Source organism: Amphibalanus amphitrite, unplaced genomic scaffold (genome assembly GCF_019059575.1).
Source record: "Amphibalanus amphitrite isolate SeventyFive unplaced genomic scaffold, NRLGWU_Aamphi_draft 000129F_arrow, whole genome shotgun sequence".
Classification (NCBI taxonomy): domain Eukaryota; kingdom Metazoa; phylum Arthropoda; class Thecostraca; order Balanomorpha; family Balanidae; genus Amphibalanus; species Amphibalanus amphitrite.
Window position 1 is genome coordinate 149618 of NW_024881624.1, and position 21826 is coordinate 171443.

Sequence of the window (21826 nt, forward strand, 5' to 3'; positions counted from 1 at the left end):
CATGGGCCTGGAAAGCCACCTAACACCAGTACTTGGCACTAGCAGTAGCAAACAAGCAGCCATCTTTTAATTATATTAAGTCATAATTGTTTGACATTCCGTACCAAAAATCCGTGCCAGCGTTGGCGGTCGACTCTGGAGACGGGCTGGACAGCGGGGGTTCAGACACCACCAGCAGCGAACGCAACCGGCGGCAAGACGGGACCTGTGAGAGCCGATCCAGTGCGGACCAAGCGGTCTGGCGTGGACCAGAAACCGGCCCGCCACCGCACCCCACTGAACCATCCCACCCAGACAAAGTACCAACCACACACCTGTCAACTCAACAACGACCCGACAGCCCGGCGCCTGACAACCGTGGGACACACAACCACGATCTCACGTCCAGGTATCACTGCCAGAAAATACATATTCGGTACGGTACTAGCGAGCTGCTCGCTATCTCATTCGGGCAGTCCGGAGTGGATCTTACACAAGAGACTGACGCTCTAACAAACAAGCTCACGACGTAGCAGCAGTATTCATGTCAGTATGGGAAGCCAGCTACGCCAGCTCCGTCATAATTGCTCAGATTCCCGGGACAGAGCCCCAGCTCCCCGGTTGGCGGTACATGTAATGTACAGATCTCAGCAGCCGACACGGCTGCAGCCGTCTGTCTCGACGGAAGGTCGGCCAGACAGGGGGCGGGTCTGAGTTAGCGGCGCGGTGGCCCGCCCCGGTGACCCGTCGGGTAAGGGTACATCACCGTCTACAGTTATCAGCAGGCTCAGCAGCGATCAGCAGTCTCAGCAGCCGGGCCGCCGTCAGCAGTTGTAGCCCGGCACCTTGAGACCGTGTCGCTCGATGTAGCGCCGCCGGGCGTTCTCGAGCAGGCGCCGTTTGCGCTCCTCAAACGACAGCTGTCGGCCGGCCGAGGTACGGGAGAACGTATCGGCGCCCGTGTGCAGGTCGGTGGCGCCGGGCCGCAGCGGCGCGCCGGCCGGCCCCGCCGCGGCGCCGGCGGCCGGGCCGGCGGCGGCGGCGGCGGCCGGCTCCGGAACGTACCGCACCACACCCTCCAGGAGGTTGGCGATCGTCTGGTCCACGCTGCGGGTCCGCTCTGAGGGCACACAGACGGGAGAGTTAGAAACGAAGACAACGGGACGAGTGCGGCTCATTACTGGTTATGTACTCCATGATCCTCTTCAACAGCAACTGGTATAACGTGAGTTCATCTTCACAGATATCACACCAACAATCTGACTTTTTCTATGCGTTGCATGCTTCACGACAAACACAACAAAAAGCTCAGCCGCACGCCAGCTCGCCGTCAGCTGTAGTCCTGTCCCCACCACCAAAATCATGTCAAGATGCGACTGCCGAAAACTCACTGAGGTCAGTCATGATGGTGGCCAGGGGCACGCGGGGCAGCACCTCCTTCACCTGGCCGGCCATCCTCTGCAGCTCAGCGCCGACACCGGCCGGCCGGGGAGGCCGCGGCGCCGCCACAAACGTCTCGCGCTTCACCAGCTCTGCCTGGAAGCAGAGATAGTCGGTCACATCATGCACGAGCACCGAGAAAATGTGTGATACACCCAGGCTCCGTCTGGCCGCAAAGATAGTCGATAATACGTCAGGACTGTGAGAATAGACGCTGCCTGGTCACGGAGATAATCGATTATACGCCAGTGGGGAGAGAATATCCAATACTGCAGGCCCCGCCTCACGGTGAATATAGATGCACTAAATGACATATTTGAGAGTAACAGTCGACATTACATGTAAATCACGTCAACAAAAAGCACAATAAAGCATATCATTTCACGAACAGAACTCACTTTATCGCCTGCAGAAAACTTGGTAGGCGTTATTTTCAAATGAAGTGCTATTGCCAGTCGGACGCGTTCCAAAAATTCTGCAATCGCTTCTCCCTCTTCCATCTTAATTGGCTTCAGAAAACTGGAAAGGTACATCAAGATTTGAGAACAGGTATATATAATATAACAGATGTAATTCAACAATGCCCAACATCATAAATCCACAATCCACATACTGAAATCGGACGGTGCAATCCAGTGATGAACCAAACATATCTGCTCATTAGCAAGACACTGACAAGAGCATAACATTAGTGTCAAATACGCACGGACAGCGCCTCAAATCCCATACTTTCAAGAGCTCGAAGCTGAACGAACAGGAGGAAGAGCAGGACCCACCTGACGGTGAACAGGGTGCCCGGCACGAACAGGAGGTACAGCAGGACCCACCTGACGGTGAACAGGGTGCCCGGCACGAACAGAAAGTAGAGCAGGACCCACCTGACGGTGAACAGGGTGCCCGGCACGAACAGGAAGTAGAGCAGGTCGGAGAGCGCCGATGACGTCAGGGTGCTGACGCTGACGTCGGCCAGCGGCAGCCGCTGGGCGCGGATCGCCACCGGCTGCACCTCCAGCGTGGTCGGCACGTTCTGTGGCGAGAACCTGAACCACGGGAAAACAGTCAGTCAGAGGTAAGAAGCAATACCGGCAAATATCTGCCGAAATTAATGTAGCACGGTTATCACATACCAAACTGGGCTCCGGATGTCAAAAAAAGATAAATACCTTAGCTTGACCACCTACGACAGCGAGGGCTTAGTTATACGTTTTGTTTATTATGGGGTTATAGGGTTTGAAAAAGAACAGTTGAGAAATAATGAGCACTCATATCGGCAACAAAAGCAATCATTGACAGCCTTGCTGCAGCTCTGCTAGCACTGGGCTATTCCCACTCTCCATCAGGCCGGCCAGTGAGAGTAAAAACGACACATCGTACCGCCGTCTGCCGTGTCACCGACTACTGAAGTAGCAAACTTCCCCGTCAGCGCGACGGAGCGGACCGCCATTGAACTTTGGCCATGATCGAGCTGACTCAGAGTGGAGCCACTATTGTGCAACTATCCGAGCACATCTTCAGGGATCACGGCTATCACTAAACAGAGCGCGTAACTTCCAGAACAGGCTTAAAGCTTTAAATGGTGTGTTAAGCGAAAAATATCTATCCTTGCAAAAGGTACCCATCAGGAAAAAGACAATGAGCAAGGGAACTATTATCTCTGGTCATACAAAGCAATCAAACGAACATGGTTGTTAAGCTGTAATCGTTTGACAAAAGGTGACTGCATACGCGCTCTGTATGTTCCTTTTTGACGTTCCGAGATTCCGCATGAAACGGTTCATTAAACATCGTGTGCAAAGGTACTCTAGACGAACCAGGACCATTGTCCCTCTATGATTCTATGAAAATATTTTTATAAAAATATTTGTAAAACCACCTATTACTGCCCTAAGCATCCCACTCTACCAAAAAACCGGACTCTCTACCGATCTACTGAACTGAACATTCCAAAAGTCAGTGGATACCGTCAGATCTGCGTCCTTACTTGAGCAGTCCGGCCGTCCGACCTGCGTTCTTACTTGAGCAGTCCGGCGCGTCCGAACAGAATTCTTACTTGAGCAGTCCGGCGCGTCCGCTGGTGTTGGCGCCCTCCGGCTGGAGCAGCAGCGAGCGGCCCTCTGCGGCCAGGAACTGCTGTACAGCCTCCGGACTAGCGAGCACCCGCTGACGGAGGGCGTACTGCACCACTGACCAGGTGCCGGCCGCACAGCCCTGGGGTCGGCAGAGACGGATCAGGACAGCACGCAGAGGGGTCCTGGTGTTGACAGGTCAGGGTAGAGCATGACAACACGCATAGTGATCCATTCAAGAAGCCCAGCGATAGTGTGACCCTACATGAGACTGACACGGTCAGTTAGAGGCTATGCATATTGCATATTCCTGCGCACGCCAGTGGCCATTTGGTCAGATAAAGGAAAACAAGTAAGGACCAAATACCGATGTGGAGGAGCAGGTCCGATTACCAACTTACAAAAAGACAAAAGGGCTGAATCTTATGACAGTACCTCGCCAAGCCGGTTAGGTCAGATTGATATGATAAACAATGAAATAAACGTAAAACGAAGCGCCAAAGAAATTTCCCGATAGCCTTTAGTTCGGACTAAGCAAGTGAAAACCACCCAACGAAGATGGTCTCGCACAGTAAATACCGGTAAACCAAAAATATCAAGCAAAAACAAAAACGAGCGGGAAACACGTTTCTCAGATGACGCCGGTGATACGTGACGTCATTCGGAACGTGCTCGCAGTCGTTGAGATAGCCTTGCAAAAAAGAAAGAATTCACGTGCCAGCGATGTCAGGAGATGAACTTCAAGTGTTCAAAAAAAGTACAAGATAAATGGCAAAACCGGGAAATAGTGGTAAAAAACCTCCCATGACATAGTTAAGTAAAAAATGTCAGATAAGACCAAACAACTCGCATATTCATAAAAAGTAAGAACTGTTATCTAGCACAGCAATCTGATATATCCCACAACAGAACAGCACATTCTTCTTACTAACGGTTCGGATGACTCAATGTCAAGGCACGACGTTTTCCTAGTCACGCCCCGCCACTCGATATCTTTTTCGATTTCCCACATTCTAACTGAGTCCATCACTCCTCCCCAATCTCCTCTGTTATAAAGAGTGGGACACGAGCCACTCTTCATAACAGTCACTGCAACACCAGAGAGGCAGAGACCGCACCATCGCCTGCACCAGCAGACGGATCACTACCACATGGGTCATCACCGGACGAACCACCACCGGGCGGACCACCCCCCGGTGCCCTCACTCACCGAGTCGCATGAGGTGGCCAGCTGGAGCGCCAGCGGGTCCAGACAGGAGACACTGTTGGCCAGCAGCAGGCGCGGCCGTCCGTCCGGCCGGTGGTCAGGATCGGTGCGAACCACCACTCCCAGCACCGCAGACATGACTCGTACCACAAAGCTGCGGACAAGGGAAACATAGAGGTGTCAGAGGAGCGTTCCACTACTACCAGAACAGCAGACATGAGCCATATCACCAGACTGGGAAATGAGGACATTTTCTCATCAGAAGATAATTATGTACCACCACTCATAACACGGCAGACAATATGACCCAGATCACCAGGCTTGGGGGGAAGGGGCGGGAACGGGGGACATCGCCTCGTAGTTCCCTCACCACCATTCCCAATGTAGCACACCAGTAAAACACCTTTTGGGCGAAGAACGAGCGAGCGAGATAGTGAGCCCTGCACGTGCGCAAGGGCGAGAGGGTACTTCCAACGGGCTTGTGCAAAGCACCCTTCTAACCGGTCGCTAGCGGTGTGCCAAATTTGAACGCAATCGGCCCAGCCAGCCGTTCCTGAGATCTGGAAGCGGCATTCTGCACGTGCGCACGTGCAAGCGGGGTCCAAACTGACTTTTGCACGGCACCCTACTAACTGGTTCCCAACCGTGTACCAAATTTGAGCGCAATCGGCCCAGCCGTGTTCGAGATCTGGGACCGCCCCCTGCACGTGCGCACGTGCTGTAGCACCCCAACCTTAACACATGCAGATGAATTATCTGATGGAGACCTAACTGTGTACCGAGTTTTAATTCAATCGGCCCAACGGTTGTGCCGTTATTGAGGTTGCAATTTTGGGGTTTCTTAAAAAATGTCCAACTTTACCACGCGCCACGTGCGGTGGTTGGCAAGAACGCATGGTGGCCATCACACCACAGAACTTTTACGTCCAAGTGGCTTTTGAAGAGCGTCCTCACGGCCGGCCGCTCATACTCAGGATTTTCCCTTAATTCAGTATGAACTCGCTCGCTCGCTGCGCTCGATCGCTCGTAACAAGACATGAGTTACAAAATAAAGGACGAAGAGAAGGAGAGCATAACGCCCTTATTCACGCCAAAGGACTCGCGTAGCGTCATTACAAGGGATCGTAGCGATATTTTGCGTGTTTCAATATCGGATGAGAAGGCTTGTACCAACTCAGTGTATCGAGGTAACATTCAATTAGGCATCCAGGACCAGATTACATCTTTCAGTAAATTAGGCTTTATCACGCTTGCTTGTAGTGTAATTCTTATAAAGCAAATCTCAAATGTCACATCACACCTCTCCAATCGAGTGGAGTTAATTGCGTAGTTACCTGCGCAGTGGGCTGTCTGAATGGAGCACAGTGAAGGCCAGCAGGGCCTGGGCACTGATGAAGAACCGCACCACCAGCAGACATAGTCCCAGCGGTGTGTACAGCAGGCAGAGCAGCAGCGGCAGACCAGATGGCAGCCTGTGGGGTGGAGCATTTGCATCAACACCAGAGCGAAAAATCAATAGCAGAGCCCACGTAGGGGAGGGCTGGATTTAATTGAAAATGATGTCCTTTTCACAACAGGTAACACCGTAAAAATGACTCAAAACGGACATGCACTTTATGCAACTGAGAGAACATCTAGCATATGTTCTACTTACCTCTTTAAATGAAATAATGACTTCAGTTCCGAATTAGCCATTTTGATTACTTTCAATATGGATAACAGCTACAAAATATTACTACATAGCAGAAACAGTGTATCTTGTTGGCTGAATGATGTTGGTTGTCGTCTTCCAAAAAGTGCAGACTGAAAAGAAGTTTACATAAGCACAGCACAATAATACTCTGCTGGATAGTGACCAGGTGTTTAGGTGAATATGCAACAGCGTCCCGGACTCATGAGCACATATGGGAGCTCTTCACATCCAGAGTCTGTTCAAAGTTCAAATCCACCTCCAGAGTCCGACGAAATGCGTTCAGCGTGAGAGTCAACGATTGTTTATTGTTTTGGGCACCGCTTGCCTGGGCACTGCTGGCACGCCGCGGAGTGGAGACAGCAGATTCGGTGCACGCCGCTAACGAGGAGTGGCTTGAATAGAGACTCGGACTGACTCGGACTAGTTAGTTGTCGCGCAATTGATACGATGCCGTACCATGCACCGCCCTGGTCAGTGAGCGTGCGTTTGAGGGCAGGGCGGTTGCTTGTTTCGCCAGGTTGTCTGCGCTCTCTTTACCCTCGATACCGCAGTGGACAGGACAGGAACCCACTGCAGTATTACCTAACGATGCTCGGCGATATTCAACAAGGTCTTCTATACCTATCTTCACGCCGAGGGTTGAGGCGTCACCTGGGTGGTTGCTCCTCCGCTGAGTAGACTCAGGGTGGCTCCCCAGTTCGAGCACGCGACGACCGGGGCGGAGACGTCTCGTCCCGAAATATCTCCAAAGCCGCCTGCAGAGCGAATCTGCTGCTAGATTGACCAGCGTGCCGACTAAATTTGGTGACCGTCTTTCCCCCAAAAATTATGCAGCCACCCCACACCAGATAATCCAGCCTCTGCCAGGCGCTGAATTCAGCGAATGCGAAGCTACGCCGGATGTGCACTGAAATTTTTGGCACAATCCTGCCACTACGCCAGACATATTCGGCATAACGTGTATTTATTTCCAGTCCATTTTTTTCCTAGATGTATTAGGTACCTTATCTGACAAAACTCACTTGTTACACATTTGCTAAAATTTCAGCAAGCTTTAGTGTGGGCACCAGCCTCTGGGCACTTCTCAACCCTAACCACAGTTTTCCATCTGCAGGTTGTCAGCTTGTTAGTTTTCTAGCTTTTCATTGATCAATCTCATGTGGTCTGTGCATTGAGAAGCCAATAAATGTCAGCAGCTAGGTTTGCTACATGCACAAACCAGCTGCATGCTAGTAAGACCAGAGCCAAACAGTATTCTGGTTCACCTATTCATTCAATCATTCAATCATATGGGTAGGTATCTATAAAATTTGAACTGAATCGCTTTGACCTTTAAATTTCAATGGTGGTATAATAGACAATGTTCTTATTATAAAACTAAGCTCAACATTTGAATGGACAGGACGGGTTGACTTGACCGAGCCTGAACCTACACACTGAGCAGAGCTTGCCGCGTACACCCCAGCCACCTGGCCTCACATTTTCAAGAACATGTACAACAAACACATCAAGAAGACTATACAGAGAGGCAGCAATTATTCCTATGAGCATCCTGCTCCCTTTGCCTCTTACAGATCTAATTGGCAAGCATCTCCTTCGCAAGCACCAACCGATCGCGCAATTCCAGGTAACGGGAAAATTTGGATGCCAAAGTCTTAAGTGCCCTTCAAAGTTCAAAGCCAGACATAGCCTATCCCTCTCAACTGACGTCAACTGGCAACTGTTGCTCCCACCAACCATGGATCATCTCATCAGGAGTCTCCAATGTTGAAGAATTGAACAGCATTTTCTTTTAACGAAGTTCCATTCGTCCTAAGAGTATGTGGTTTAATTACCAATATAATCAATGTGTCAATAGAAAACGTGTTGAAAAAGATTTCCTCAACAGCAACTTTTACAGCAAAATGAGCAAACAAATACACTACAATGCTCAGTAACCAGCCGACGAAACACAGCACGAAAAGGCGGCAGACAGACACAAAACGCAGCTGAGTAATGCAAATGGTAATGCAAGTGTAATGCAAAAGGAACGTAAATTCTGTTCAAAAAATAAAAATACATCTGCTCACTGAGTCTGCTTTCCACGTATACCAATCGCCTAAACCTGCTTGCAGGTAGCTGAAATGACTAATTTGAACATTATTTGGCATCAAATGCGCTGGTTTCGCCTCCAACAACTTTGCTGAGTGCGCGAAGTAATGTTTTTGATGACGCTATAATATATAATGTCAGAGAAAAATTTCAAGATTTTTTATGACAATTTATGATGTTTAAATTTTTTTGATTTATTTCTATCATTTTCATGACTAAAAAGAAATTTTAGAACAAAAATACCGCTCTCTTAAACATATTTTAACATTAATCGTCATCATTCAGTATTCTTGCCTCTCGTGAACGATTGAAGGTCCGCAAATGATTCGCGAATGCATGCAGCGCATGCAGGCCGCCGTGGCAGCACGGCATGCATATGCATTTTGGCAGGGAATAAGTGGTCAAGGGCAAGGTATAGAAATTGGTATATAATAATAACACTTGATAACACTGCTGAAGTGGTACGGCCACGGGCAGGTTACGGCTGGTCCAAGGTCCAAGGGCTGGTCAGTGTTTTTTACATACTTTGCGGGTGTTTGTTCGTGCTTGGCCTTACAGGCAATTTGTCTATTTCAATTTTCACTTGTGTATCTGTTAAAAAGAACGTATGGTGCCCTATAACTCAAAGGATAATCTTTGGCTTGAATGAATCACCTTGACCTGACACTCTGCGCTTCCAATATGTCAGCTTGAGCTGCTTTTCTATCGATGCCTATTGCATGTTGATTCAATTTGACCATTTTTGATGTGAGGTGCATGAAATCTAGGCCCTGTTTCACCGGTGATAGCAGCACGCTACTATCAAATTGTGCGAGCTGACGTAATGTGATGACGTCACACTAATGACGTTTCGTGTAATCCGTGAGCTTTTTCATAGCTACGTTTGGAACAGAGTTGCTGTCTCGTTGAATGCGTTTGATTTTTTCGCACGGCCTTGAAGATGTTGGCAGCTATATTTGATGACATCGCACAAATTGGCGACGGCATGGTTTGTTGATGTTTCCATGGAAACCCAATTTGACACGTGTGATAGCAGCGTGCTAGCAGCGTGCTGCTATCACCGGTGAAACAGGGCCCAAATGCAACTTGGTTTAAGCCTTTGTTAAACCGGCAGGCGTTTAGTCTTGGAGTTCCTTCGACAAATGTTACAGGGCTAGCGAATGATGTTAAAATTTTATGGATCCGCCCAGTAGTTTCGGAGATATGAGGGGAGAAAATACCCCCCACCGTGCGGCGCGCGGAAGAGCGGGAGGCCCAGTGCCGAGTCAGCCAGGTGAGTTGGCCCGGCAGGCGGTGGGCCTCCCGGCCACCTTCCGCAGGTTGCGCAGTGGGGGGCGTTTTTTTGCCCCCTCGTATCTCCTAAACTACTTTGTAGATCCATAAAATTCAAACGGCCTTCGATTGCCCTGTAGACTTGGTCGAAGGAACTCTAATTTCATTGACAACTGGGTCACCGATGAAGTCACAGATCAGGTCAAAGATAAAATGTTTTGCCGTTCGCGAGTCTTCTAGGGAATGTGCTATAGCCTGGGTATAACATCGAATAAAACTCATTATGTCGAAAATCAGTGATATGGTGTAAGTTGTCTAGTACATATGTTGCTATTAGAGGTCGTTGATGATACCAGGTCAGGTCACCAAGGATCAGCACATTAACCCGCGCCGAACCGGTACTCTGAGATTCCGCGCCGGGCGGGGGGTGTCTGAACACCCCCCTCCTTCTAACTCGGCTCCTGGGCCACGTAGCGACACGCGGTAAGCGGCAATCGAAAGAGCGTCCAAGAAAAGGACAAAAACACTTCGGTAATTTTTGGGGTCAGGTCAAAGGTCAGGTCACCAGAGGTCACCAAAGGTAAAATGTTCACTATTTCAACATTTTGGAAACTGCCAACGGCTATCTCGGGAACCGATAGAGCTACAGCGCCGCGGAAAAGCGCATTCCATAGCCCTTTTACAGACCTTTCTGAGTAATGTTCTCAGATTTGACCTCAGGTCAACGCTTTAGCCTCCAGAGGGCAAAAACTCCAAAAATAGCCGTTTTTACGAAAAACGTTTTTTTCGGCAATAACTTTTGACTCAAAAGAGCCATGACATTACTTTTGCCAGCATCGTGTTCCTCTCGTCGAGACGCGTCGAATGAACTATAATTTGACCTTCAAAGGTCAACTTGAAAATTTGACCTCAGGTCAAGGTCATGACCTGACCGGAAAAGGTCATGTTGCATATCAGTCGATCCGCAGCGTCGAGCCGAACACATCTAAGGCGTTTTCAGCGCTCTAGCACGCCTCTATCAGAAGTTATTAGCGAAAAACTGTTAGATTCTGTTCGTGACCTGAGATGACCTCGGGGGCATAACGAAAGACTTTTATATCTATGACTATCACATATACTCCAGTTTTTTTTTCGAAATTCAAGACAATGTTAAGGATTTTTGTGTTGTTATATTAAAAAAATCAAGACTTGGTTTTTTGGGTTCAAAATCCAAAAATTTCAAAAAATCCGAGATAGCAGTTTTATAGCCCTGTTAACTCTACACCTTTAATATCTAAAACATTGTTCTGTATCTCTAAAGCTGTAGGCCTTACAGGCTACAATTTACTATGTTGTTTACTTGTTTACTGATCTGTTACCAATGCTTTTGTTCCAGGACTAATCCAGATAGCATCAATTGACTAATCAAAGATGGTGTATGATCAGAACTTGTCATCTAGTGATGACAATTCTGGTAAGTATTTGATATAATTGCATTCAAACATAATGAAACAATGTATTTTTAGCTCATTTTGATGAACTAATGCTCCTAAGCTAGCAACAACCATTTGTTTTTTTATCATTTCTGATGAGCTGGTAACCTAGACCTAGTCTTGTTCCGTCTGTTACCTCTCATATCGTATATCATGTCATCACATACCATCATATTTCTGTCCACAGGCTCGGAGAGTGACGCCAGCTCGGGCAGCCGCTCGGCGTCGCCGGCCGGCTCCGGCTCGCCGCGCCGCAGTGCCTCCCGCTCGGCGAGCCCCGCCGGCAGTCACCACTCCGGTAACCGGCCGGCCACCGCCGCCTCGGGCAGTCCGCGGGGCAGCGCCGGCTCCGCCAGTCCCGCCGGCAGCGCGGCGTCGGGCAGCCCCGCAGCCAGCTCGAGATCCGGCAGCCCGGCAGGCAGTGTGAGGTCCAGGTCGGGCAGTCCTGCTGGCAGTGCAAAGTCCGGAAGCCACAGGTCTGGAAGTCCTGCTGGTAGTCAAAGATCGGGAAGTCCTGCTGGTAGTCACCGGTCTGGAAGTCCTGCTGGCAGCCACCGGTCTGGCAGTCCTGCCGGTAGCCACAGGTCAGGAAGTCCTGCCGGAAGTGCGAGGTCGGGAAGTCCTGCTGGTAGTGCAAGATCCAGAAGCCCAGCTGGTAGCAACAGGTCTGGCAGCCCTGCTGGCAGCCAAAGATCAGGCAGCCCTGCTGGCAGTGCTAGGTCTGGCAGTCCTGCTGGCAGCCACAGGTCGGGCAGTCCTGCTGGCAGTGCAAAGTCAGGCAGTCACAGATCTGGAAGTCCTGCTGGCAGCCACAGGTCGGGAAGTCCTACCGGCAGTGCTAGGTCTGGAAGCCCTGCTGGAAGTGCGAGGTCTGGCAGTCCTGCTGGCAGTGCAAAGTCCGGGAGTCACAGGTCTGGCAGTCCCGCCGGGAGCCACAGGTCCGGCAGTCCTGCTGGCAGTGCTAGATCTAGAAGTCCTGCCGGCAGTGCTAGATCTGGCAGTCCTGCCGGCAGTGCTAGATCCAGATCTGGCAGTCCTGCTGGCAGCGCTAGATCTGGCAGTCCTGCTGGCAGTGAGAAGTCGCGTGGCTCGGCGAAGAGCGGCAAGTCTGGCAGCCATCGGTCTCGCAGCCGGTCCCGTTCCGGCTCGCGGTCCCCGCAGCCGGCCGCCGACGAGCGCGCCTCTGGTAAGTCAGGGTCACGCCTCAGTTCTTGAGCGCATTCTCTGTCTTATTTCACTTCAAAATAACTCAGCGACTGGCATCAGTCACTTCACATGTTCAACTTGCATTTGTCCGTCCCCCGGATGATCAAACGTGTCATCTCTCCTTTCAGTTCATTCGGACAGCGAGCACTCGGACGGTGGCTCAGAAGCTGGCAAGGAGGGGTGAGTGGCAGTTTGGAAAGTAAAGGAGGCAAGGATTCCTTATGATGCACAGTAGAACAGAGTGCAATAGGCGCTAATGAGAGGATATTTATCGACGACATTGTGATTTATCAATTCTCTTGCTTTATTCCGTCATAGTTATAGGTCAAAAGGTCGCTATTAGCACCGATGAAGTAAACCGTTAAACTAACCCGGAATCTGTCATGCTCCTGTTCCTCAGTCGTGTGTTTGTAACTTGTAATGCAGCTGATGACCCACTGACCCGCGCGGTGACCCGTTTCAGGAAACGTAAGCGTGCCGTCGTCAGCGACTCTGACTCCGGTGGCAGCACCAAGGCCGACAAGAAGAAGGCCAAGGCCGACAGTGACGGAGACGAGTCCGTTAAGGGTACGTCGACTGAAAAGAAAAAATTAATGTTGAGCTAGGATGAGGTCTTTACACGAGTCATTGGAAATGTGTGTGTTACTTTTGCTGTTATTTGTGTTCCTTCTGGCTGCTTGGGCTCTTGCGTCGTGGCCTATCGGCTCAAGGGAGCCCTGAAGGCCGCTGTCATGTCGCTACGCCATGCTTCTTCCGTCGAATGAATTAGGCTTTTATTAATTTACTTCCACATCTTAAAGGTATATTGTCTACCATTGAACAGCTGGTGCCTTTGCCCGAATTACTCTGCCTGTGATGCTTCATAGTTACGACCGAGAACAACTCATCAATGGTTTCCATCAAACTGACCGTCGTTTGGCTGTATTCAGACGTGGACGCCGCCGACCTTTTCGGTGACGCTTCCGACATTAGCGACGACGAGGGGGAAGCCGAGACGGCAGCAGCGGCGGCGCCTGCGCCGACCAAGCCGGCGGGCAGCGACGACGAGGATGACGTCCGACGCGGCAGCGATTACGAGGATGATGCGGACGAGCCGCGTGCCGTCATCCAGGTCAGCCGGGGAGCGGACAGAGGTAGAGGTGGTCGTGGAGCTGAACAGAGGGATAGGGGTGTGAAACTAGGCTTGGATGGCGGGATGAGCATTTGGAGATGTTGGACGGATACGCAGCTGGGTCGCTGTGCTTGGTTGTTATGAGACTGATAATTTTCGTTTTCTCTCCTGGGACAGGCTGATAGGGTGAGACTTGCTGCACTTGGATTTCCTTAAAAGCTATTGATCATTTTTGTTTTGTCTGCTGATGCGGTCCAGTTTTATCAGTTCAAGAAAGTGTCCTCCTTACCATTGTCTCAGTCCTTTGGCAGTCCCCGTGTGACCGTTGTTTTCGTTTCTCTCTGCGCGCCAGGACGATGACGAGGACGGTGAGCAGGCGGAGAAGGCGGCCGCTCCTGAGGAGAAGGAGCCGCCCCAGGAGACCAGGATTGAAGTGGATGTACCCAAAATATCCACCGACCTGGGCAAGGTGAGACCAGGGGACGAATTTGGAGCGGATTGACTGGGCACTAGGGACTCAGTGTAACAGCCACCGCCACCGACACGGTGTTAGAGTAGGGTGGTAACTCTCGCTCGATGACGAGCAAGAGCTGACCAACCTGGCATGTTCAGGTGTCACTGGAGATGGTCATATTCTTAATCTGTGATCCAACATTAGAAGTGCTAGATCTTTTTGCGTCTCATATTTGTTTAGTAAATTGATGGATAAATTCGTCGTCACATAAGTCCTGACGAGCTGAAAATAGTCACCCGTCAAACCATTCTTCGGATGTGTTGTAGAATGTAATGATTAACAATCAGTTCCGTCTGACTCCGTTTGACTTGCTTTGTGTCTCCAGGAGCTGAATTTCGTGAAGCTGCCCAACTTTCTGTCGGTGGAGACGCGTCCGTTCGACCCGGAGACGCACGAGGACGAGATTGACGAGGAGGAGACGCTGGATGAGGAGGGCAGAGCGCGGTCAGTGACCGGCGGAGGGAGGGGAACGGGCTGCGGGTGTAACGTAGAGTAGGGTAGCCAGGGTATGTGCAACGTAGATAAAAAATCATTTAACAGTGAGATGGTCACTGCTGGGGTAAGGCATTAGTATCGTTGGAGAGACGTTGCTTTCAGTGATGTTTAACTATTCAAGCCTAGTCAGTGGTCTCAGCATATCTGTAGTGACTCAAAACTTGAAAGCAAGCTTTTCTAACCAAATATACCCAAAGGAATGCCCCTGCTCGACTACGGTTGCTCAATCCATGTCGTCTGCCGATTCACCACTGCCTCTCCCCTCAATCTTCTCACTGCCACTCCCTTTACCGCCCTTTTTCCCATCCACACAGCCTGAAGCTGAAGGTGGAGAACACAATGCGCTGGCGTACGGTGTTCAACAAGGAGGGTGACGCGGTGAAGGAGAGCAACGCCAAGGTGGTGCGCTGGTCGGACGGCAGCATGTCGCTCTACCTCGGCTCCGAGATCTTCGACGTCTACAAGCAGCCGCTGCAGGTAACCGATCGGTTGTCTGTGAACGGGCACTACACGTAACGGAAGGGTTGTGTTGTATGCAAATATCTTTGGTAGTTCTCCAGGTAAGGATGGTCTTTGAAAAACCGCTGTTAAGACGTAACGGACCGGTCACACCCGTACCGTCATGTGGCCTTGAATGTTTTTGACTTTACCACATGCATCGCAACATTTCTTCTGTTCTGTATCGTTTTAAGCTTTTTTTCATATGGCTGACTAGTAAGCTAGGCTATTTGCTTATATTACGGTCGACCTTAATTGACCTACATGCCTGAATTCGGATTGTTGATTGGTGGTCTCAGATCTCCGACTTGACTCCGACGTGTTTGACTTCTATGTACTGACTCTTGACCTCTGTCTCTCCGGCAGGGCGACCACAACCACCTGTTCATCCGCCAGGGCACCGGTCTGCAGGGTCAGGCCGTGTTCCGCACCAAACTCTCGTTCCGACCGCACTCGACCGACTCGTTCACACACAGGAAGATGACGCGCTCCATCGCCGACCGCTCGCACAAGACGCCGGGCGTGAAGGTGCTCACAACGGTCGGACAGAACCCGGAGATGAACCGCAACCAGCTCATCAAGGTAGGCGGCGCTGAGTGGTTGGGAGGAGAGATATTGTGGCGTAACTGTGGGGATGTGTGGCGGGGGAGAGGTTATGAAGCTAGAGACACAAATGGTCCAGTGTTAACCAAAAAAAAAAAAAAACATGATTTTGCTTCCGAACCTAGTATGTTTCAGATGCATGTTTACGTCGAAATACGCTAACTTGGTTACATTGGAACCTAAATTACCTGTCTTGCACTTCGTCATATGCAACGGAGCCAACGAGGCAACGAAGCCATGTTCCCAAACTTCGAAAATTTCATCAACGTACGATGATGCGTTCCAGATCCACAGTCAGCGACCGTTTCGGGCATTATCAGTCCCATTTGACCAGATGTCCCGTTACGCCGTTCTGTATCGAGCCGTCGCCGTTGCGTCACGCGGTTCATCGTCTGCTGTTCGTCACCGCGCCTCTTCTGTTTACCGGTTATCGGTCCAGTCCCACTGTGCAGTGCGCCCCGATCTCGACACATTGCTGATTCTGCAGACGCCCCCGCTCCCGACATTGCTGCAGCTGCAGTGCCCTGTCCCTATCGTGTGTGTAGTCACTGCTGTTGTTTATATCTTCATTCGCTGACTTCAGACTCTGAAGCTGTTCGTCTGCCGCAGCTCTGTTTCTGACTACCATCTCGTTGACCCCTACCTGTAATCTTTGTCGCATGTGCCTTGCAATGGTCTCTGACTGCCATGGCTGCTGCTCTATTCAACTGCTCTATCTCATTTGTTTCACACACCCGCTCTCTATCCATTCGGCTGTATGTGCCGCCGCCCGCAACTGACCCCTCCTCCCTGTCATTACAGCAAGAGGAGATCCGTCTGCGTGCGTCTGTGCGCCGGGACGCCCAGCGACGGCGGGTGAAGGAACGCTCAGCCCGCAGCCTCAACTCGGGCTACCTGGAGCCGGACGGCGAGGGAGCAGACTCGGAGGACGAGGGGGCCATCTCGCTCTCCGCCATCAAGAACAAGTACAAGAAGAAGAAGGGTGAGTCATGGTGCCAGGAAAACAGCAGATTATGATTGTAGAATTATTGTACTTTTTAATGTTTCATTTTATTTTAACCCTCGCCGGCCGAGGGGGGTGCCGCCCCTCCATATAGTTTTTTTTCGCGATAGCTCCGAACACGTTGGCGATAGAGAGCTGAAACTTGGCATACCTGACCTTTGATCCAAGCCGGATCTTTTGACACCAACCGCATTTTTGGGTCAGGTCAGGTCACTGACCTATGACGTCATAAGTGAACCTCTGCACGGTCTTCAGATGTCGCAACTTCGCAACGCCCTCACTGCCAGAGGAGATGTCACAGGGAAATGAAACTTGCAGGATCTAGTATCCATTATGAGTCCCACAACTTGTATATCTCGGATTTTTCCTAAAGGTCATATGAGGTCAGTTCATTTTCGTGACCTCACCTTTATAAGTCAATGGGGAAAAATGAAAACTGCTATTCTGGCGCCGGGAACGATCTCCAACTATCTCAAGCACACAGAATCGTGATTTGATGCACTCCTTGCAAGGTTAGATGCGTCACTTTTGCAATGTTGACCTTGCATTAGTTTTTCGTCAATAACTCTTGATCAAATTGAGCTAGCGAGTCGGGAAAGCCACCAATGGACTCAGGAAGACCTGCCGAATCGAATGATATGCGACATGACCTCTTTCGACCAACTTCGTGACCTGGGGGTGCTGACCTGACCTTGACCTGAGGTCAACACCCCAAGTTGACCTGACCCGGACAAAAAGTATATCATTCGACGCGCCTGAGCGAGACAAACACGATGCTGCCAAAATCGGCGCTCTGCGGCCGTTTTTTGCGAAGTTATTCACCAAAAACTGAACCGTACCTTGGGGCACTTGACCTGACCTCAGAGGTCACCGGTTGACCTAGGACCTTAAAATCGGGTACCAATCTCTGCGTCTCGTAACGGCGCACACGCTCGTTTTTTCCGCGACGCGCTAGCTCCACCAGGGGCGAAACGGCGAGGGGGGGTCGTACCCGCCCCCCCCCCCCCCCTCGGCCGGCGCGTATGTAGAAAACCAATAGGTCCGGCGAGGGTTAAACTATTGGATATCTTTTAGATTCAGGCATCCTTCATTCAAGACGCACGGTGATAAATTTTGTTGAAGTATTGTCATGCTGTAAATTATTTTCACAAAGATAATTTGTCTTATTTCTTGGCTCGCAATGCTTCACACTCCGTCTCCATTGCTGTCATTTGGCGCTATTCGGCCAATTTATCTCGCATTGCGACCATTGCGTCACGGCCAGCTGTCTCACCCTCCCCCTCCGCCGGCAGGCGACCAGCGGGCGCCCATCTACTCCTCGGACGAGGAGGGCTCCGACATCGAGACCAACCGCGCCAGAAAGCTAGAGCGCGCCAAAAAGACCATCGAGGAGAGCGACGAGGAGGGCGCCGGCAGCGGCGGCGGCGCGAAGTCGCCGGGCTCGGCGTCCGGCTCCGGCTCCGGGTCCGGATCGGCCGCCTCCGGCTCCGGCTCCGGGTCAGGGTCAGGATCGGGATCAGGTAGTGGCAGCGACAGTGACTGAGAGGGGTGGGGGGTTGTGGACTTGTGTCCCGGTCTGGGATGGTGTACTTCATGTGTCGTTCGTTGGAGTGTTCGAAAGGTGCGTGCGTGTTGAGGGGAATGTGAGCCGTAAGGTGCGAATGGTGATGTGATTGGGTCATTAGCGCTTGCGAGATTAGTACGGTAAATGGTTCTTGTGGTTTGGTCAGAGTGATCCACGTCGCTCGGTCTTGCGACTGCATCAGTCTTCTGCAAGCGTGCTGGGTGTTGCGTCATTGCTCCGAGCTGCAGTGTTGCATCATGCCGCTAGAATTGGTGCGAACTTCGGGGAGGCGCTGGTCACCGTCACCGCTCTTTTCATCGCGTCAAAAGCATCGGCTGGTTTATGTGAATTTGTGCAGGATGTCGACTCATGGATATTTTTCATCGCCAATAAAACCGGATAGCACCGTTTTTCCTAAAGTTGTGTCTCCAACGCAGATTTACGCACTATGAGGGTGTTTTTTTTTTTTTTAGATACACCACTGATCAGGGAACAACAAAACGCGAATCTCAGGCCCGTCAGCAACAGACCACGCTCGCTGAACACAAAGGAGATGGATCGTTTCTTTTATTGAAAAATCGATATAATCAGGCCGTGATATAAAACGAACTACACCCACACACAAAGTCACTGGCGAGGGGTAGACAACTCGCTTTCTAGCCTAAAAATCTTAATAATGGTAGAATACTGATGCTTACGAATTCTATTTTCAGGACATTTTGAGGCACCAGTGACAGCTAATGAGACTAAGTAAGTAGTATGCATTTTCCTCGAAAGACGAGTTTGGCACGTTCTGCGTTCATAAGGCACTGTTGGACAGGAATTGTTCCGTTTCAGCCGTAGCTTTTCTAAATCACCGCCTACCTTCTCGTACCATCAGGGAATAACCGACAAAGTTGATTGCGCTCATCGTAAATAATGGATATCGCTGATCACTTTGAAGTGTTTTACCAGCATTCGGGGCATGAGTGAAAAGAATCATTTCCAACGCCAATGCATCGGACGACATTGTTGACAGTCAACCAGTTCCCGACAAAGTAAGTCCTGGAATGCAGGAGGCGCTGCATGGAAGGTGCCACGGTTGTGCGAAAATCTGACAAAAACACACCCAGTCAATGCAGTCGAATGTTACGCGCCGCAGCCTCATCAGTGGTCCAGTTCGGAACTGAGCAGCTCCGGTATCCAAACGGTAACGACTGCTTACATTACGCCCTCATAAGCTCGGCCGCATAAATGCTGACAACAAAACGTCACTTCTATCTGCCGCGCAGTATCAATGCACCGAGCACGCAAAGCAGCAGCTCGTACTCTACTCCACCATACGTCAGCGTCACTGCTACAGTGTCCAACACAGCCACTGAGACTCGACCGCTCCCCATTGTCCACGACTCTTCCATCGTCCTTCGTCCACTCTGACACACACACGGAGGCCCTCAGGCGTTCAGTGCCTGACGGCTCGGCTTCACATTGCGCGTGAACATGTACACGCCCACCTTGACGCCGGCAAACATCGGCTTGTGCATGTAGTTGAGGATCTGGAAGCCGTGCTTGTAGAAGAGGCTTTTGGCGGCGTCATGGCACTCGGTGGTCTGCAGCCGCACGTGGGTGAGTCCGACGTCCCCGCAGAACCGGCAGGCCACCTCTAGCAGCTGTGTGCCGATGCCGTGGCCGCGGTACGGCTTTAGCACGGCCATCCGCGTCAGCCAGCCGCCCTCGGGCTCGTCGCGGTTCTTGCGAATGCCGACGGTGCCGACGACGACCCGTCGGAGACCGCCCAGGTCTGTCTGGTACTTCTCCACGTCCTGAGGAGTGACAAACGTCAGTTGGAACGCCGAGGCCGGCCCCAGCAGCGGCTCGTACAGCTCGGCCACCCAGAAGTTGGTCCGCTTGGACGTCTGGTACGTGTCCGGGATGTTACTGAGGTCGCTCTGGGCGGCCACCGCACGCACCTGGTGTGCCGCCCAGATACTCGTGAAGATGAACACGAAGAAGGCGGGCACCAGCAGCACACACAGGTCGCCGGGCACGCCGAACACGACAAACAGCACCGCCTCGACGGCGATCAGCAGCTCCCAGAACGTCTCGCGGAACAGCGCCGCCGTGAAGAAGGACCACACGGTGCTGGTGGCGGCCTCACTGGCCATCGCCTTCACGGCCAGCGCGTCGCGCGGCTCGAACGGCCGGATGCAGCACAAATAGCTAGGCAGCTGTCGTGTGCTGGCCGGGTCAGGCATCGTGGGAAAACTGATGGATGTGTGCAGTAGAAAGTCACACCTGAAAACAGGAGAAAAACATTTAGTTCAAGATAAAAAACATTTGGTTGATCACAGCGCTTTAAAGGAATGAATTTCAAGAAGCATTAACAATCAGCCAGCACATGCTCACGAAATGATTTTAGAACGGGAATCAGGAACACTGTGTGTCCATTTGTGATGTGTGCACACTGCACTGCACTCTGCAGTACATCCCAGTCTCAATATAGAGCAGCTGCAAAAAAAAAAAAAAAAAACTGGCCTGGCAGAAAATGTTAAAATGGTGATCCCTGCCACACATATTAGCATCAAATCACATGGTAAGGCTGAAGGCATTGCTGAAAATTGTCCTTGCTTAAACCACCAGCCAGCATACTCAAAGGCACTGGATGAAGACGGTGGCCATGTCCAAGGCTATATAAACTGTCATGTCCAAATGCTTGTACCTGAAATGACTAGGGTCAGGAAGCAAAATAACCAGAAATATGCTAAATGTAAAATGAGGTGGGTCTGATGGACCTCTTTAAAGGTTCTCAAAGACCAGAGTTTTTGATGATTGAGATTGGTGTCAATGGCAAAATAATGTGGTAAATGCATCACTGCACTAATAATCATTGACAAGAAGCCAATCATAAAGCTAAAATATGTAGAAATGGTTGCTAAAATGACATGACTCAGAGCCATGTGAACTGACACACTGGTTCATTGAATTTCCAACCATGGCTCAAATAATTTCTACAATCACAATAGGTTACTAGGTATTCTATGCAAAAACAAAATTATGTGAGAATGAATTTATACCCTTGTGTGGCTTAATGCAGGCTATTTTTCACACTCGGGCTGTTCTTTGGGAGATTCCGAGATGAGAATTTGCCCTGCTGGTGTTATGCCATGTACATGCATAATTTTTGCTGACAATTCAATTTAAGAATGAGCACTGTTCCTGAACTAACAATGAAAATCGAAAACTACGAGAACAAGGCATTCCTGCATTCCCCACGTTGATGTACATTGACATTCACACTACTTACTGAAAAACTCATTACAAAAACATCAGAGACCGAAATCGTAAGATTCAATGACAATGATGGGTACTGGGTAGAGATAACTCACCTCACCAACTAAAAAAAAAAATAGACGATTCTCAATTACCGCTATTCATTCACGAATCGATGCCCCTTGCTTCCGATTCCCACGCTTCCCACAAACAAATGTCTCCGCTGTCTCCGAGCTCTGAGAAGCGTGAGAACTCAGAGGATCAGAGACTCGACTGCTGCTGACACCTTTCGTCTCATATGTGAACTACAGCTTCCTACAAGTTATGTTTCTCTCTTGACAATAGGTGGCAGCACAAGTAACA

General features: G+C 50.6%; 3 protein-coding genes across 6 annotated transcripts; 1 reads left to right on the forward strand and 2 right to left on the reverse strand.

The window, feature by feature from the left end:
* Positions 1-70: 70 nt before the first annotated feature.
* LOC122381879 (lipid droplet-regulating VLDL assembly factor AUP1-like) lies at positions 71-8372 on the reverse strand. Its single transcript, XM_043366623.1, has 9 exons — positions 8311-8372; positions 6347-6495; positions 6027-6164; positions 4696-4846; positions 3470-3627; positions 2298-2459; positions 1818-1938; positions 1371-1515; positions 71-1099 (listed from the first exon to the last, which is right to left on the reverse strand). The coding sequence occupies exons 2-9, from the start codon at positions 6385-6387 to the stop codon at positions 804-806; spliced, it is 1212 nt and encodes a 403-aa protein (XP_043222558.1). The 5' UTR covers positions 6388-6495; positions 8311-8372; the 3' UTR covers positions 71-803.
* Positions 8373-8797: 425 nt separating this feature from the next.
* LOC122381881 (another transcription unit protein-like) lies at positions 8798-18633 on the forward strand. Of its 4 annotated transcripts, none has more exons than XM_043366625.1 (12): positions 8798-8888; positions 11124-11201; positions 11408-12406; positions 12555-12606; positions 12890-12993; positions 13356-13537; positions 13890-14006; positions 14377-14495; positions 14861-15023; positions 15411-15626; positions 16449-16629; positions 17943-18633. In XM_043366625.1, exons 2-12 carry the CDS (start codon positions 11159-11161, stop codon positions 18191-18193), a joined length of 2427 nt encoding a protein of 808 aa, XP_043222560.1. In that variant the 5' UTR covers positions 8798-8888; positions 11124-11158; the 3' UTR covers positions 18194-18633. The 4 variants fall into 4 exon arrangements, with proteins under 4 accessions (XP_043222560.1, XP_043222561.1, XP_043222562.1 ...); XM_043366626.1 differs by having other exon boundaries at positions 8805-8982; XM_043366627.1 differs by having other exon boundaries at positions 8828-8865.
* A 133-nt stretch (positions 18634-18766) lies between these two features.
* On the reverse strand, positions 18767-21765 carry LOC122381882 (N-acetyltransferase 8-like). The gene is made up of 2 exons (XM_043366628.1): positions 21580-21765; positions 18767-20488 (listed from the first exon to the last, which is right to left on the reverse strand). The coding sequence occupies exon 2, from the start codon at positions 20446-20448 to the stop codon at positions 19648-19650; it is 801 nt and encodes a 266-aa protein (XP_043222563.1). The 5' UTR covers positions 20449-20488; positions 21580-21765; the 3' UTR covers positions 18767-19647.
* Between the last annotated feature and the right edge of the window lie 61 nt (positions 21766-21826).

What these genes read in the sequence shown, in the direction of transcription:
- LOC122381879 (XM_043366623.1), bottom strand. Translation starts at nt 6,387, where the DNA reads ATGGCTAATTCGGAACTGAAGTCATTATTTCATTTAAAGAG. An exon ending in GGCACCCTGTTCACCGTCAG is followed by an intron (nt 1,939 to 2,297) that starts GTGGGTCCTGCT and finishes GTACCTTTCCAG; the next exon opens with TTTTCTGAAGCCAATTAAGA. An exon ending in AGTTTTCTGCAGGCGATAAA is followed by an intron (nt 1,516 to 1,817) that starts GTGAGTTCTGTT and finishes CTCTGCTTCCAG; the next exon opens with GCAGAGCTGGTGAAGCGCGA.
- LOC122381881 (XM_043366625.1), top strand. Translation starts at nt 11,159, where the DNA reads ATGGTGTATGATCAGAACTTGTCATCTAGTGATGACAATTCTG. An exon ending in TCAGAAGCTGGCAAGGAGGG is followed by an intron (nt 12,607 to 12,889) that starts GTGAGTGGCAGT and finishes GACCCGTTTCAG; the next exon opens with GAAACGTAAGCGTGCCGTCG. An exon ending in TCTACAAGCAGCCGCTGCAG is followed by an intron (nt 15,024 to 15,410) that starts GTAACCGATCGG and finishes TCTCTCCGGCAG; the next exon opens with GGCGACCACAACCACCTGTT.
- LOC122381882 (XM_043366628.1), bottom strand. Translation starts at nt 20,448, where the DNA reads ATGCCTGACCCGGCCAGCACACGACAGCTGCCTAGCTATTTGTGCTGC.